The sequence below is a fragment of the Styela clava genome, chromosome 7, assembly GCF_964204865.1.
Source record: "Styela clava chromosome 7, kaStyClav1.hap1.2, whole genome shotgun sequence".
In the NCBI taxonomy this organism is placed as follows: domain Eukaryota; kingdom Metazoa; phylum Chordata; class Ascidiacea; order Stolidobranchia; family Styelidae; genus Styela; species Styela clava.
Window position 1 is genome coordinate 11,658,351 of NC_135256.1, and position 16,932 is coordinate 11,675,282.

General features: G+C 33.3%; 2 protein-coding genes across 2 annotated transcripts; both read right to left on the minus strand.

The window, feature by feature from the left end:
• Nucleotides 1-519: 519 nt before the first annotated feature.
• Nucleotides 520-8,986, minus strand: LOC120328965 (serine/threonine-protein kinase PINK1, mitochondrial-like). The gene is made up of 13 exons (XM_078114164.1): nt 8,755-8,986; nt 8,387-8,497; nt 7,221-7,438; nt 6,657-6,788; nt 6,147-6,255; nt 5,697-5,838; nt 4,540-4,710; nt 3,613-3,776; nt 2,919-3,052; nt 2,074-2,173; nt 1,890-1,990; nt 1,391-1,453; nt 520-935 (listed from the first exon to the last, which is right to left on the minus strand). Exons 1-13 carry the CDS (start codon nt 8,876-8,878, stop codon nt 705-707), a joined length of 1,800 nt encoding a protein of 599 aa, XP_077970290.1. The 5' UTR covers nt 8,879-8,986; the 3' UTR covers nt 520-704.
• Nucleotides 8,979-15,259, minus strand: LOC120328958 (uncharacterized). Its single transcript, XM_039395552.2, has 2 exons — nt 15,115-15,259; nt 8,979-14,543 (listed from the first exon to the last, which is right to left on the minus strand). Exon 2 carries the CDS (start codon nt 14,526-14,528, stop codon nt 11,109-11,111), a length of 3,420 nt encoding a protein of 1,139 aa, XP_039251486.2. The 5' UTR covers nt 14,529-14,543; nt 15,115-15,259; the 3' UTR covers nt 8,979-11,108.
• Between the last annotated feature and the right edge of the window lie 1,673 nt (nt 15,260-16,932).

Here is a 16,932-nt window from a genome sequence, read left to right on the forward strand (position 1 = left end):
GCCCCCGGCTTCTAACAAAAAAAAACTGCTGTAACCACTTTGATTATCGGGAGCCAAAACTGTGAGAACAAAGAGCCGCAAGTTGCCAATTGTGGGCTAGACCTATTGATAGTACAAGTCTGGTTCATTAAATAGCACATGTTTCGAAGCCCGGATGTCAAACAGACTTCCCCGAAACACTGGTGATCCTAGATTACAGCATCAAGAAGACTCTAGTTATCAGTTAAGTTTAGACTAGACTACTTAGGCCGACTAAACTGTGGCGATGCCAAGGTTTTAAGGTCCATTATATTAATACTCATCTTTTCTTTTCACATCAGGGAATTGTATTCACCACTCTATATTGTTAGCTCTTTGTTGTTGTTTAAGAGAAGTCATCATGTTGTATTTATCATATGAATAAACACTTTTAAGAAAAACTTAGTGAAAATTGAAAAAGAAAACTGAGCAAGGTTGTTGTTTGCTCCTGTTTGTATAGCTGAACAAGCGAGCCTTGCTTACATACTACACATACCGGTATATGTAGATTGTGATTTATTTCCATTGTTTAGTTTAGTCGGCATAGAGTAAAATACCACCAGGCATAATTACCACAAACACAATTAATGTAAACTGCTAACAAATCCATAAAATGACCAAACTTATATACAAGAAAGAAGCGAAGAGAAAATATATATGTACAGAAAGTTAGATAAGCCAAGAGCTCAGTATGTATGCAAAGATTGCCATGCAGTGAAAGCCGAACGGACACCATCAAGTGAGAGAGAAGAAAGATAATTCATAAAAACATCACAAATGATAGAATTTTTTCCCCATTTTGTAGATCTGTATGCAAATGTTTCAGATGCATGCAGAAGCAACCAGTCTGTGATGGCGACTTCAAATCCTGAGTTAGAATGATGTTGTGAATTCTCACTATTCTTTTCATTCATTGTCTGAAATGGAAGGAAAATATCACTAACAAATACATGTTAGAATTCAAATATTTCATTGTTATCAAACTAATACGAATATAAAGAAACTGCCAATTAGAATGAACAGTTTAGTACTTAATTGGTCTATCATAGTGCCGGACCTGTAAACCAAACTAAGAACCGACAAAACACGTCAATGATGCACAGAGGATCACGATAAATGGGATAGACAAGCTAGTCAAGAAAAGATTGCTAACAGGTGACAGTGTATATGATGTTCATTTAACAAATTCTTGTTGTCACATCACTTCTATAGCTAAAATTATGTACACACAGTCTTTGAATTTCATAATTGACTTGGAAAGTTCAACCATATCGAAGAAAGCTCCTCGTCTACAATCGTAGGAGAATGGTCCACCTAATATATTGTATAAATTTTGATCTAGAATGAAAAGATTCGAAAAACCAAAACAAACCTCAAAGATAGGTCCAAACAATTCCAGATGGAGAACACTGGCAGCAACTGTGCAAGACATTCTCTGTTAAAAACAAGATTGACAAAATAAAAATTTTGGGGGCTCCCGAAGTATGCGAACCAAGATGGCGGACATCGGAATGTAATATGTGTACTAGGTTAGGGTTAGGCCATAATTTTAGGTATAAATACTACGGGAGGCTCTTGGCTAGTCTTCGAGCTGATAATAGGGCTAAAATAAGGAAAATTGGAAAAAAATTATCGCCTAACCCTAACCTAGTACACATGTTACAATCCGATGTCCGCCATCTTGGTTCGCATACTTCGGGAGCACCAAATTTTGTAAATTTATGAACATTTATAATCATTTCCATTCCCTACTGCCCTTTATACACGAAGTATCGAAATAATAAATTTCAAATCTAAACTAAACTTCGAGCAACCAGTCCTTGTACGGGTATCAAGTATTTCTCTAGTCTACTATCTGTATATCAGGTTACCTCCTTAGGGTTTTCCATTAACATCATTTGTATCAATTCTTTCATAAACAAGATTCTTCTGTCGTCATCATTTACCGCAATTTCATCGTATAGGTTGTTCCCTAATATCAACAAAAATTGATTTGAATTAGGCAAGTACCGGTAATTAGAAAAATGACGAAATTTCAAATATTTATATCCTTACTTTCTATCCCAAATATCTCACATAACAATAGTCCAGCAGCCCATGCATCTGATTTTCTATAATCTAACACGGATGTAGAGCCAGGCTGGCATTTGGAAATCTGAAAATTAAAAACTTGATAAAACATAATTTTCATCAACTATTAACTTAATTATACTTAACTCCACCTAGTTGTATATATACAACATTTTTTTTTCTATTCACTGTCCTGATAAATTTTGTCTGTATAGATCTGACATGGGCAAACTACAGCATGCGGGCCAAATTCGGACCACTTGGATAATTCAATTTGGCCCGCCTGATACTGCGACAACCAAATTTTGATGTTCCAGCTAAAAAAAAAGCTTAAGGAATTTGTTGAGGTTGTGATTAAATTTAGTTTTGGCACGAGGCTTATTGTTTTCCGCTTTTGCTTTTGTAAATATTGTTCGTAATATGTACGGTAACTTTTTACGTCACACTTAAAGGGCCCCCCAATCTATGTGAGCGAAATTTTTAGCCCCTGGTCCAAAAGCCCTGCCCACCCCTGGTATAGACCTTCGAAACGCTGACTAAACCAGTCGTTCCCAAACGAAGGTATTTTTGACAGTCTGAATGAGAATTCGATGTTTTTCTGTCGGCGTAACCCCTTCATGGAAACTACAAAGCGGCGTTATAATGCGTGCTAAGTGTTAATAGTCCTGCAAAATCTAGGTGCAGTGTAATCTCACTTTTTGTGTGTGCCATTTTTGAAGTTTTGATTGAATTTTGATTTTGAGTATGTCGGTACACTACCTATGTGTTTGCTCTTCAATATGTTAATATTTCATGGTCTTATGAACAAATTTAGAGAATTATGAAAATACCTCTGGTGGTTGTACATATGGATTTCCATCTCTGATGTCATACTCTGAAGATGGGAAGGGAAATATCATATCTTCTTTCAACTCAGGTACATAACTGCAGCCAAAATCACCAATGACCAATCTTGGAAGACGATCTATACAATAAATATGCTTGTTTTAAATACTCTGTTATTATATAGTTTACCTGTTATTCACATTTTTATTTTCTATAACATACAGTATATTAGTATTTGCTAGCGCGTAGTGTACCACAATGAACACATATAATTTCAGTTCCTCTTGGCAGTTCCGTTTTGTCAATAACTTTGCTGACATATCTGTCTCCTCTACTTTCAAGTGATTGCACACTACCTTACAACGATTAAATTCATTAAAATAAACATAAATATCCAGTTTGTTACAGATAGCTATGATGCATAATCATTTTGTAAATTAATATGATACTGAAATTTATAAAGTTGTGAAATTGTATGCACTCTTTCCCAGATAAATAACAGATGACATGAACAGTATTTATATATTTAGGCAAATACAATACATTGTAACAAAGACAATCAATTAACGAAAATAAAAGCTGTTGATTCCAGTTGGCGTATTCAATAAACTAGGACTTTGATGTGTATAAACTTGCATAATCGTAAATCATACGGAGAAACTTTGCAAAATCAAAATTAGTAATCTTCCATTTACTTACTTAAATCGTGTTCAACTAAGATGTTATTTGATTTTAGATCACGATGAGCAACATTATTTCTTTCCAAATGTGATATTCCTTGCAACAGCTGCAAAGCCAGTAGATACTTTGTTTGAAATGACAGAGACGTTTTGTTCAAATATTCCTCCAATGTACATTCATATCTGAAAGAAGATTTTCAATAAGGCAAAGCACCAAGCAACGAAATAATGAAAGGGCAACTAGCAATTTATCTGAACAAACCCATAATGACATATAATTGTTATGATTATTTTCTGTCTAGTATGATATTTTGGGTCAAGGTTAATAAAACACTATTATTAGTGATTTTATGGTATTATTTATATAAACCAAAGAATAAAAAATTTACAAATGGTAAAAAACTATTTAAGATAGCAAAATCTCACTGTGAAACAATAGAGTGATGCTCAAATGTAGAATAAAAAATTTACAAATGGTATAAAACTATTTAAGATAGCAAAATCTCACTGTGAAACAATAGAGTGATGCTCAAATGTAGAATAAAAAATTTACAAATGGTATAAAACTATTTAAGATAGCAAAATCTCACTGTGAAACAATAGAGTGATGCTCAAATGTATGGGCATGAATGTCAAATGAAATATATGGCCAACACAATGTCAGCAAAATTCTAGCCAAATGTTAGAACAATTTAATAAATATGAGTTTTAAAAGAAGCCAAATTTCAGATAAATATTGGTACCATAAGTAAAAATTAAAAAAAAAAGTTATTTCATCTACGAGTATAGAAAATTTAAACAGATTGTTCCAATAGTTTCGAGGAAAAGCAATTTTTCACATTTTCTATGAAAACAACGCCAACAAGAACAAAAACAACAATTTAGTAAAACGACACTTTGGCAACAATATTTATCATACAGTTTCCTCCGAAACAAAAGAAATTACCTTTTCATGATCAAAAACATTGTTGATGTTCTGCCAAATCCAACAGGCCATGCTAAAGAAGAGGGATGCCTAGTTCTGAATTCTGAATGCTCAGGAACCTTATCAATGATAGCCTGATGCACTGCCATGATGTTAGGATGTGATGGAAGACGTTTCATCCTTGCACGATTGCTAAGAAATAATCCCATAAGATAACTACTTACTTCTTACTGGATACAGATTTATTAATTTATAACTAGGGCTGGGCATTTTTGAATATCTGATAATTTCAGAATCAAATGGAATATTTTTTTCGAATCGAATCTCGAATAATTGAAGATATGTGATTTTATGTGACTTTTTATTGTAATGTGTCCTTCAGACACATTAATTACTGAAATCAAAGATCCCAAGAGTTCGCTGAGAGTTCACACATGATATGAGAACAAGTTTCATCCATAACTCACTGGGGAAAAAGCGTCATATGTCAGAATTGCATTAAAAAAATATGGCTCCAATAAAAATACCAGCGGGATTCAACCTTCCGTTCATCTTCAGTCAACAAAAACAAAACAAGATGGCGACAATTCAAAACTTTCGTCTGAACTGATTCAAATAATATACTATTTGATTTGAATATTCAATGCGAAATGCCCATGCCTTATAACAAATTCAGGAGAAATCTTGTAAAAACAAAGATAACTTGTGGTTGCGATGGTATCGCAGTTAAAGCGTTAGATCAACTGTAATCCCTATCTCATCTGGGGTGTAATAAATTGGGTAGGTAATGACAAACCAGAAAAATTCCAGTCCCAAGAAGCCAAGATAGTAGCTCCTTACATATCATTAGATGTCAGTGGCAGATTGTTCAAAAATAAAGACACGAATAAGCATTGTTAACAAAAGGAATAGAGGAAAAAAAATAACTCCCCTACTGCCCACTATGCTAACTAGTACTAAGTACACTATAGTTTTTAATTTGTACTGCAATTTAAATTATTAAATTTATTGTTCCGAAACTGTATTCATGGTCATGAGCCAGATAAACTTGATTTTTAATCATTAAAGCAATAGAAAGTAGATAAAATCATTGAATCAGGAAAAAGCACATTATTGCTATAATGCTATAATTAGAAACAATTTGAGAGAAAGAAAGAATGAAAATTTTAGTAGAGTACCCGTTTTGCCAATCTTTTGACAGGCTGGCAAGTGCACCTCTCCCACAGGTAATTAATTCTGATCTTGTTTGTCTGAAAATCCTTTGAGAATCGGACGAATCATAATTAAAAATCATCTTCACAGCAAATTCCTTCTTTGATTCTGCATAATATTATAAAGATTGTTGGAGATTTTTTTTTCATTTTTAAAACATGGCTGACTACTAGTCAGTTATATTTTCCTACATTACGATCATTGATATGAAACGTTAACAAACTTATGAAGCCGGTAAAGAGGTTGACTATTATTTACAGAGCCCACAATAAATTTCTGGTTTTTCTCACAGAGATTGAGCACTTCGAGAACCTATTTGCTATTTTATTGGCTTTCCACTCAGCCAGGATAGGTATTAACATCCTATCTCAACCTTTTTATTATATGATACCGGACTAAAAAATGTTTCCACTTACTTGTTTTCTTAACTTGTTGCTTCGATTTTCTGATATTTGAAGTTTTCTTGATACTTGTGGGTGTATTATTTTTGTCATCACGGATTACATTCTCAGAAACATCATTAACCTGCATAATAATTTTCAAGATCTTCATATACAAGAGCTGTTATATTTATTTTTGAGTAGCTGAACGCCCAAGTTAGTGAAAACCATTAGTACGGTATATTATATCGCACATTACAGAAACTGCCATAACCAGATTAATTTACTATCCCGAAATATTTTGTAAGACAATATTTTGCCACATATTCCTAAATGGGTCATGTCTAGCCCCTATTCAAGGAGTTTAAATTTGAAAATCCCGGTATTCTATGATAAAACAGAATAACTAGTTTACAGATCATTTTACAAGTTTTGAAAATGACATCAGGGCCTGTTTGGTCATACTGTGACTCTGCGAGACCTCAAATGGTCAAAATGATTATTTTCCGGAGGAGAATTATTCTGAATTGTTCATCAATCAATAACCTCTGCTTCATAAACTGCTCCATTACAGCCGACTGCAATACATTTTCCAAGTTTGAAATCACTTATCCTTCCGCTTAATTTTGGCAACAATCTGATATTTTCATCCTGGTATTTACAGTCTGCAAAGATATCCTGCGAACATATAAAGTATATGTTAGATAACAGAAGACAACGAAAAAAAAAAATAAGATTTTTTGACAAACAAACCAATTTCAGTTCTTACCACACCTTAACGATGTTTCTATTAATCATTAATGAATGAAAACTATGAACATGAACTTGTGTAATTAGGATCATAAAAGCACAAAACTCAAATGAAAATGTGATCCCAAACAAACAAAACTATGTGAAAATATTATACTTGTGTGAAAATAAGCACACAAAAAACTTCCAAGAAGTGAAATTATAAAAAGAGGAATTTTCAAACTTATGTGAAAATAAGATCACAAATAAACTCCTAAACTCATGAAAAAATATGATCAAAAACACACAAAACTCCAAAAGTTATTTGAAAATTAATTATAAAACACATCCCCAATTAATGCTATATAACATGAAATACACCTTAATTCCAGCACACAATCTTGTCAAATCATCCATCCTTTTATGAAAGGCATTCTCTTCCTCCATAGTTTCTTCATGAGCTAGAAATAAAGCTGCAAATCCAAACAGGTGACCAGTACGGAGACGACGCCAGAGAAAATCCCTGTTGAAGGGACCTACTCTTCCATTCATCATCCTACCTCTAACTGACATTTGCTGTTGTATTCTTGCGGCATATCCTGGTAAAACAACACAGATTTACAGACTCAGATATAATAGAATTTAACAAGTAGTTCAAAAATCAAAACAATGATTAGTTACAACAGCTAAAAAAAGTCCACTGTCTCAGTATTAATGAAGTACAAAACTAACCAGTAATAGTGGTTTATTCAGTAACACTCGGGAACAGTTTATATTTTATACGATAGTGCTTGCAATTTTATTACACAATTCACTCAAATATAGATCTACCGGTATATATAAAAATAATACAAAAATAACCCAAACAAAAGATTTAATTTGTTTTACAAGCATATGAAGTATTATTAACGAAACAGGAAAAATAATAAGCATCCGTTGCCAAATATAGCAGTAATTCAATGACTTTTTTTCACCTAAAAACTAAGATTGTTCAAATGGTTGATATTGCTTGAAAAAGTGAGCTTACTAGTTACTACAAACTAGCACTAACAACATTTAAAAACGAGAATATCAGTTGGAAACCGAAGACTTATCGATCGATAGTTAGGGGATCCCCCAAAACAGTAACTGCAGTTTCGATTCATCCGCTCTTGTAACTTGCGCACTGCGCATCGCACACACACACTCGGCGGGTTTCAAAATTCTCTCGCTTTAAAAAAATCTAGATCACTATATCAATAATTGATTGATAACTCGCTAATTATACGACATAATTCGCCCAAAATCAATAGGCTTCTGGTCCGAGATAAGATGAATGCACATGCAAAATCTGGAGCAGATTCAATCTCGCTTTCGTGAGATATCGCGTGCATCTAACAGACAGACATACATACATACATACAGACAAATACCTATCAATATACTTACCGATCTTAAGATCGATAAGTAATCAATGAAACAGAATAAAAGTGCATTAATCCCACAAGCTGCTATACTGCATTACTGCATTGTCCATTGTCTCAGTATTAATGAAGTACAAAACTAACCAGTAATAGTGGTTTTATATCCCCTCAAAATCTGCTGCCTGGATACATTACTTGTAACATCAACAATCTGAGACAGTTCGGCGGTACTTTCTGGAATTTGCTTCCTGATGGCTGAAATACATTTTGGAAAAGACAATTATGTATAAACAGTACAGCTAACAGTCCAATAAAACATGAAAGCTGATAACATTCATAGTTCGAGAATGTCTCGTTTATTTTTATTCATATACGCTGATATGCCGATGCCATCCCAAGAGCCATCACTAACATTTTGCTTTACCTACTTATTATAACACTCGGGAAGAGTTTATATTTTATATGGTATTTTTCAATCATTTATCAATAGAAAACAAAAACAGAAAACTTACTTTTGAAATAAGCATCTTGAAGTGTTTTTTTCACTCGCTGGAACTTTTCCCATATAGTTGTAGTGGGTCCCCTACCCCAAAAATGGGGTTGAGTCTTCACGAAATAATTCGCAAAATTCTTCATGTTTTAAAGTATCGTCCTATCAATCCACAACACTCCCTAGTCAGGTTTTGTTCACCAGACTAGGGATGTGAATTTGTGTATATTTTAAACAACTCCAAAACTAAAGAAATCAAATAAGAGCATTAGTTAAAAAAGCATCAGTATAATAATGGATACAATACAAGCAGTAGTGCATAAATTCAGAACCCAATAGTTCAACTGCATTACTTCAGAAACAAAACGTAGGTAATGCATATGTTACTACATTATTTCAAACAAAAAATGTTACAAGATTACAACACGTAAAGGCTGATTCAACTTCTATTAAAAATGAAATCGGCTAACCAAAAACATTACTACATGGCAATGCTAAGTTATGCCACAATATAACTATTTTGATACTCTAATACTGAGCACCTAATCTGTCATAATTTGGTTAGGACTACTGTTATGAGCATGACATGAGCTGGGGATGGCAAACCTTTTTTCACTGAATAGGTCCGGCATTATACTTTTATAATGATAAAGAAAACGAATGAACGGGCAATTGATTTTATGAATGTCAACATCAATGAGAAACATAGTGGTGCATTATTTCAATAATCGCCGGTGCGTGTTGAATAAGTTTTTATAACCTTACTACAAATTATTTTATCAGTGGAGTGTTCAAAAACATGGCGGGCCACACTGGTTCACCATCTCTGGCATAGGCACTCATACCTCAGACAAATACTCATTAAACATTTTTTCATTAGAAGAGGCAAAACAGTAATGTATAAAGTACCAATTTGTCCGAGCAGAACTTCTTAATTTATGGTAGAAAGAGGACTTTAAAGCAAGAACCCCAAACAAAAAAATAATTTTTAGTTAAAGAACCAAAAAAATTATTTATTAAGCAAAAATACAGCATGTATGAAAAAATAACAAATTCAAATTGCCTTATAGTTAATGAATAGAATCTTATATTGTTTCTGAAAATGCATGCTGTCTTCGGTTTTAATTAGAAAAATAATCTGTGACCTTAACAGATAGGGTTTCTCCCTTCCTAAAGTTTATAATACTTGGTGAAATATATGAAGTATCATAATGATAAATAGCATGCACCGTGGTGAAAACGTGTTCAGTCAGACTCTGCAATTATAATATTGTTTGACTACACAATGCAGATATAAGTGAGCATAAAATATTCCTACTATTCAGTGGATATAAAGTGCAATGTTATAAAACAATAGGAAATTGTGCAATAGTGTACACTACAGAAAAAAAAGCACCAAAGAATACTAAATATTGCAAACAGGATGATATAAGCTAAGGTATAGATAATATGATTGAAGAATATGTCAGACATATTCTTAATTTTGAACAGATTCTCAAAATACTGGACATTAAGTAAATGAATAAACCATGATTGTACCATATAATATAACCCTTTTGTACTTGCAACTGTTGTTAAAAAAATTATGTGTAAAATACCTCAAAAATAAAATGTAAAATCAAATAAAAAATTGTGTAATTAGGCTAACGGTAGGCAAAAACAAAAATAATATTTGGTATTTTGAATAATAAGTATATGACAATTTAGTTGACTTCAGCGTAAATATATGAATGTAAATTGATAAGTAAACTAATACTTGGTTACGTTTTGAAATCTGTCTAATAGGCAGTGGTTTAACTATTGGAAACATGATGTACAAAGTTTGTGAATTATGGCAATCAAGTGCTTGCAATTTTATTACACAATTCACTCAAATATAGGTCTATATATAATCATACAAAAATAACCCAAACAATAGATTTAATTTGTTTTACAAGCATATGAAGTATTATTAACAAAACAGGAAAAATAATAAGCATCTGTTGCCAAATATAGCAGTAATTCAATGACATTTTTTCACTGAAAAACTAAGATTGTTCAAATAGTTGATATTTCTTGAAAAAGTGAGCTCACTAGTTACTACAAACTAGGACTAACAACATTTAAAAATCAATGAAACAGAATAAAAGTGCATTCATCCCACAAGCTGCTATACTGCATTGTAATATACAAAGTGTGCATTATTTTTGTAAAATAAAAATAAGACGTCGGCTAGGATTGACATACAGCAACGATGATTCAATAGTGGTGGTATTGAATATGTAAAATTTCTTAATGTGCCAACAATATATAACGGTCATACAAACAAATGATATAATGAACAATTACTGTGATAAAATGAAAGATTAATAATTGAAGACTAAAACCATTACAGGCTTAAAATTTCTTCCTTGATTGCTGGCCAGTTTTAGACGATGGGATTCCGCTTTTCCGGGGAGTAGAACTCGAGTCATCTTGCTTTATTTCCTCAGTTTTCTTGCTCGCTTGACCTAATTCCACCTTTCTTACTCTTTGAGCAAATGACAATGAACACAAAGTCTCACTCACATTTTTCTCCACAGGAGCAACTTGAACCACCATCAATGTTTTACTGTCTTTACTTAGTGAATCTTGAAGCAAGTAAGTCAATTTAGAATTTCTAAATGGAACGTGGGTTTGTCTTCCTCCCAATGCATGAATTACATCACCGAGAGCTGAGAGACTTTTGTTGATATTTTGGGCTTCCTTCAATCGGTCACCAGAAGCACCAGATTTGGATACCCTTTCTGAACCTGCCAAATCTATCAAATTTAGCTTCCCAAAGCTTCTAACAGCGGTCGTTTCATTGGTACCCTCCACATATACCATAAGTACAGCATGAGAACGAGAACTATGTTCATTCATATTTGTTGAAGCTGTTTTTCGATTGGTATGCCCAAGTTTAAACAATGCATTCACGTCATCAATGTTTTTAACTTTTTTACAAGTTAATCCAGGAACATATAAGCCGCCATCGCCGTTCATTTTAATTTCCAGTTTTTCTGTAGTTGGTTTTAGATTCAGTAAATCCTTTAAAGTTTCATTGTAAATTTCTACCAAAGAAACGGACACTTCAAATTTCCATTCTCCTTTTCTTTCCTCAATGTCTTGAAATAAATCACTAAGAGCTCTTTGATTGATTCCCGGGTCAGATGTTGGCCCTTCCATCGTGTATGTCTTACCAGAGCCAGTTTGACCATATGCAAAAATACAGACATGATACCCGTCGATGCATGATGTAACCAATGATCGAACTTCAGAATAAACTTCAGGTTGAGTTGAAGTTGGTTGGAAAACTTTATCCAGCTCGAAAAGTTGACTTCTTCCTCTTTGAGAATTATGTACAAATATCATACCATCATCATCATTATCGTACGTTACAGCATTCTTAGCTTGATTACCAGACCCGTCCTCGGATATTGTTGGTCTCACTCTAACAAACACCCTAATATTACCTTTCAGTTCAACCAGTTCATTATGGTATTTCTTTCTCAAGTTCATTTCTTTTTTATATCTTCTGATTAATTCTTTGCTGTTTTCACTGATTTCAGCAATAGCATCGCCAATTTTTCTCTCAGTGTGTCTCATTACTTCCTCAATTATCAATGGAAATTTAGAGCACTCTTTTTTAATATGATTATTTTCCTTTACCAAAATATGTACAGTAGAAAGCAGATGCCTCAAAGAACATTGAACTTTATAAAGTTTTGTGCTGACATTGTGCAAATCATTACTTGCAGACGATTTGATATCATTAAGAACAGAATCATGATTTTCTTGTAATTCATTAAGCTTTCTCTGGGTTTCTCTTCTTTCGTTTGCAATTTCCTGATCAAGTTTATAGCATTGTTGCTTCATTTGTTCCTCTTTGTCGTCAGCATCTTTTAATTTTCGTTCATATTCTGATACAATATCATTCATCTGTTTCAACTTATGTTCCAGTTTTGATTTGTCACTTTTCAGTGTAGATAACTCAACAATTGCCACATCAGATGCTCCACTGAGATCATTAATTTGTGATTGGAGATTTTCATTCATATCATTAGCAGAAACGAGTTTCTGTTGAACAGAAAATAATTGTTGCTGTTCTTTTTTCAGTACAGAATTTATCTCATGTAATTCAGTTTGAAGCGAAGTGACTGAATCTTCTTTGGTTTCCAAATCGTTTGACAAGGACTCAATCTTTGACGATTTTTCATTTAGTTTTGTATTTAATTCCTGAATTGTGTGTTTTGCTTTCTTCAATTTCTCCTCAGTTCGTAACACTTTACTTTCCAATCGTTCAATGTCTTTATCAAACTCATGTTTTTGTTTCTCTGCAGTGTCATTTCCTTCTTCCAGTTCCTTCGTTAAATCGTCTTTTTGCTGCAGCATTTTCTTTTTCAAAGCCTCAATTTCAAACATATTTTCATCACGATTCTTCCTCGAAGACGCTTTCAGTTCTTGCATTTCTTGTTCCAAGTTTACAAATTTTTCTTTCTCTTTTGTCACACTTTTCTTTAATTTATCATGACTTTTCTTTTCAGAAGAAAGTTCTGCTTCAATCCTCCTTATTTCATCTTGCAGTTTAGATTGTTCATCAAGATATTGAGAACTAGCTTCATTAGCATCAGATTTGAGCTGACTCATTTCCAATTGGTATTTACTCAGCTGATCTCTCAAACGTGTTACTTCATTCCTCGCCTTCTGAAGACTTTGTTGAGCATCATTGCGGGAGTTTTCCAATTGAGTTATTTTGTTTTTTGCTTCGCCTATTTCACTCTTTTGCTCAGATGATTCAACCTCAACAACTTTTTCAATCATTTTTGTGACTATTTCTGGGGGTTTATTTTCCAAATCATATATTTTTTCATTTTTCGTCTCTAAGTCTTTTCTTAAAACTTCAATTTCCATCCATGTTTTCTTCTCAATTTTTTTCTTGTCATCTTCCAATTTTCGGACAGTTTTTTCCAATTTTTCTATCTTATTATGGGACAATTCAGTCTTATCTCTTTCAACAATTAATTCATGATTTTTATCTTTTAAAGCGCTTTCCAATTCAGAGATAGTCTTTTTTAACTTTTCAACAACCTTTTCATTATCTGTTTTTTGATTGTCTTTGATTATGAAGTTCCCATTCATCGTTTGATTTTCTTTCAAATCCAACATTTCTGATGTCTTTTCATCTAGCTCTTGTTCCAGATTAATTAGCTGTTCACGCATAACAGATTTTTCATCATGTAACGACTTTATATTATCCACAAGTTTTTGAATGTTTGATACTTGAGCAGATCCATCAACAGTCGGTCTAATAGGATTTCCTTTCAAATCATCCTCTAACTGCTTAATCTTATGTTCACATTCGAAGACAATATCTTCTAAATTTGTAATCAGTTGATTTTTATCTTTCAAAAGTTCATTTTGAGCTTTTTTCAGAATTTTTACATGGCGGCTTCGCTTTGTTTCCTCTCTATGTAATTGTCCTTTGCATAATCTTAATTCATTATCAAGTTCTTTATTTTTAAATAGAAGGTTATCTCGTTCTCTCTGAAGTATATCATATTCAGCTTTGGTGAGTCCAGCAACTGTAGATAAGGTATCATCATCACTTATGTCAGAACTTTCCGAGCTTTCTGATGTCACGTTATCTAAATCCGCAAATCCAAGTTCTTGCATCATTAGTTCCCGCTTGGAAGGTGATGGTTGTGGTCTTCTTGGAGACAATAGCCTGCTATTGTTAGAAGACTCAACAAGAGGCTTCGGATATTTGAAGTTATATCTTCTGTTATGGGACGTCATTTTTAGGATTAGTCCCTATAAAATATTAGAAATTTGCAAATATTTAGAATTCAATCAATAGCATGCCATCAATTTTCTTAAATTTTCAAATATTGCCCTCTGGAATTTATTTGTTATAAAACATATAGGCCCAGCAAAAAATGACCTTTGATGGTAGTGCCTTCAATGTGCGAGACTACTTACAGACTTAAGATATAAACAATGTATAAAAATGAAACAGCCGGTAACAAATCCAAATCTTTAGTTTTTGATATAACACAACACTTGATGTATTCAAGAATCTTATCATTTCAGCATTTATTATTCTTTACATGGCAAGTTAGAAATATTGACATGACAAAACTTCGTGGACACGATGCTTTAGATTATTTTGAACAAAGGATCCCACTTACATAAAAAATTAGAAGGATCAATCAAAAAAAAAATTGTTTGATATTCCAACATCAAATATCATTCAAGCTAACATAAACAAACAAGTACAAAATTAGAAAATACTGAAATATACATGATTACTAGTCCCAGTTTTCTGTTTTTATAATTACTAATTCTTTTATATTGCCTTTACGAGACGAATAAACATACATACATTGTATACTACAGCACACCAAAGAATAAAAGGTTGTTTTCAGGTTTTGCTACCCATTCTACAGTATCACCTGGCCAGAGAATCGACAAATTGTTCCTATTTAAATCATTTATCAAATGTAAATACAGAAATAGTCAGGTGACCTATTTGTTTATTGTTCCTGCATTTTTCCGACCTCTGACCTCCCAAAACAACTCTTTGCCACGAGAGTGTTTACGCAAGTTAGCGCGTACAAACTGGTTTACATGTTTCTAACTATAACTTTGAGATAAAGCAATTGACCACCCGCTGTTTGTGAATAGTGGTGGCTCATTTTAGACAAGTCTATCGCAGCCTTTTCGGGATAAATTTTATTTACTGCTACGAAAACAAACTCCTCGGAATACATTAATGACCATTGGGCTATATGAAATATTTTTTAAAGGACTAAATACCGTACTGACAAACAACAAGCAAAACCACGAAATGCTCGAACATTTGTCTTCTTTTGCTAATTGATCATGAACAAAAAATGGATGCCCGGGGAACGTATATGGACCTTTCCCCGACCTTTGACCCCAAAATTTTTTTTCCTATACTTCATAGGGTGACCATACGTCCTCCTTTTGGAGGATTTGTCCTCCTTTTTCGTTGAAAAAATTGCGTCCTCCGAGGACGCTCTAAAATGCCAAAATGTCCTACTTTTTCACGAGATAAAATATTTAAAATTATATCTTTTGATATGGTAAGAAAATTTGGAAGAAAGTAGAGACTTAATATCATTATACATATGACAAGCAATGCATTGAGTTGTGATAGAAAACACACTCTTATTAAATGCATACTCGTTTATAACGTAAAAATCGTTTTGTTCTGCAATTATTTTTTACGTCATTCCACGTTGTATTTCACAATATGGTAAAGTTTCGATTTACGTCAGCAGACCCAATAAATTATTCCGGAAAGAAATGCCTTTATCACTCAGTAACTAAGGAAAAAGTATCCATGCTTTAGAAAAGATAAACTGATAGCGAAGCGGAGTGCATTACATACGGCTATGAGTCTATGACACTTTCGTTTCTGTGGCGAATAACGGCAAGCTTAACAACAGTTGCACGTTGAGAGTTCAAGCATAAAACAGCTGTTAGAGAAGAATCATCATCGGCGGAAAGAGACCGACTATATTTTGCGCCTGCAACTCATATTGAAGAAAAGGTTGCTCTTGCCGGAGCTAGAATGACGTTTCATTGTGTAAAACATCACCAGTGTTACAGATCTAACAATTGTACGTTAAATCTAATGAAGAAGGTTTTCCCAGGTTTGTGATAAAATAAACTACTGCCTGACTGCAACCACAATGGCCGAAAGAACCATTTGAGTCTGCTGCTAATGTACTCACTAAATTTGATTGACACTTCTTGCAGCCAGTTCTACCGTAGTAGTATATATTTACGGTTCTACGATATTGAAAAAAATAATTCAACAATATTCACGAAGGAACTGCCAAATACCCATGCTGCTCTAATGACAAATAAATTGATTGTTCTGTGTATGTTTTTTAACGATATTGTCGTCGCTTTTATATTTAATCCTAGGGAATTTAGCATATATATAATGTATATCTCAGGCACAGAAATGAGGTTCTACCAAACGATGTGTCCTCTTTTTAAGGTTTGGAAAATATGGCCACCCTAATACTTCACCATTGCAAAATTTTAGGGGGTTATTTTAAGAATGGTTTCGCGAGTTGGCGAATGTAATATGAGATATTTGTTTCAAACCATCATTATAATTCATCGCATACAACAATCTGTTTTTTAAAAGTACCGGTAAAGAATT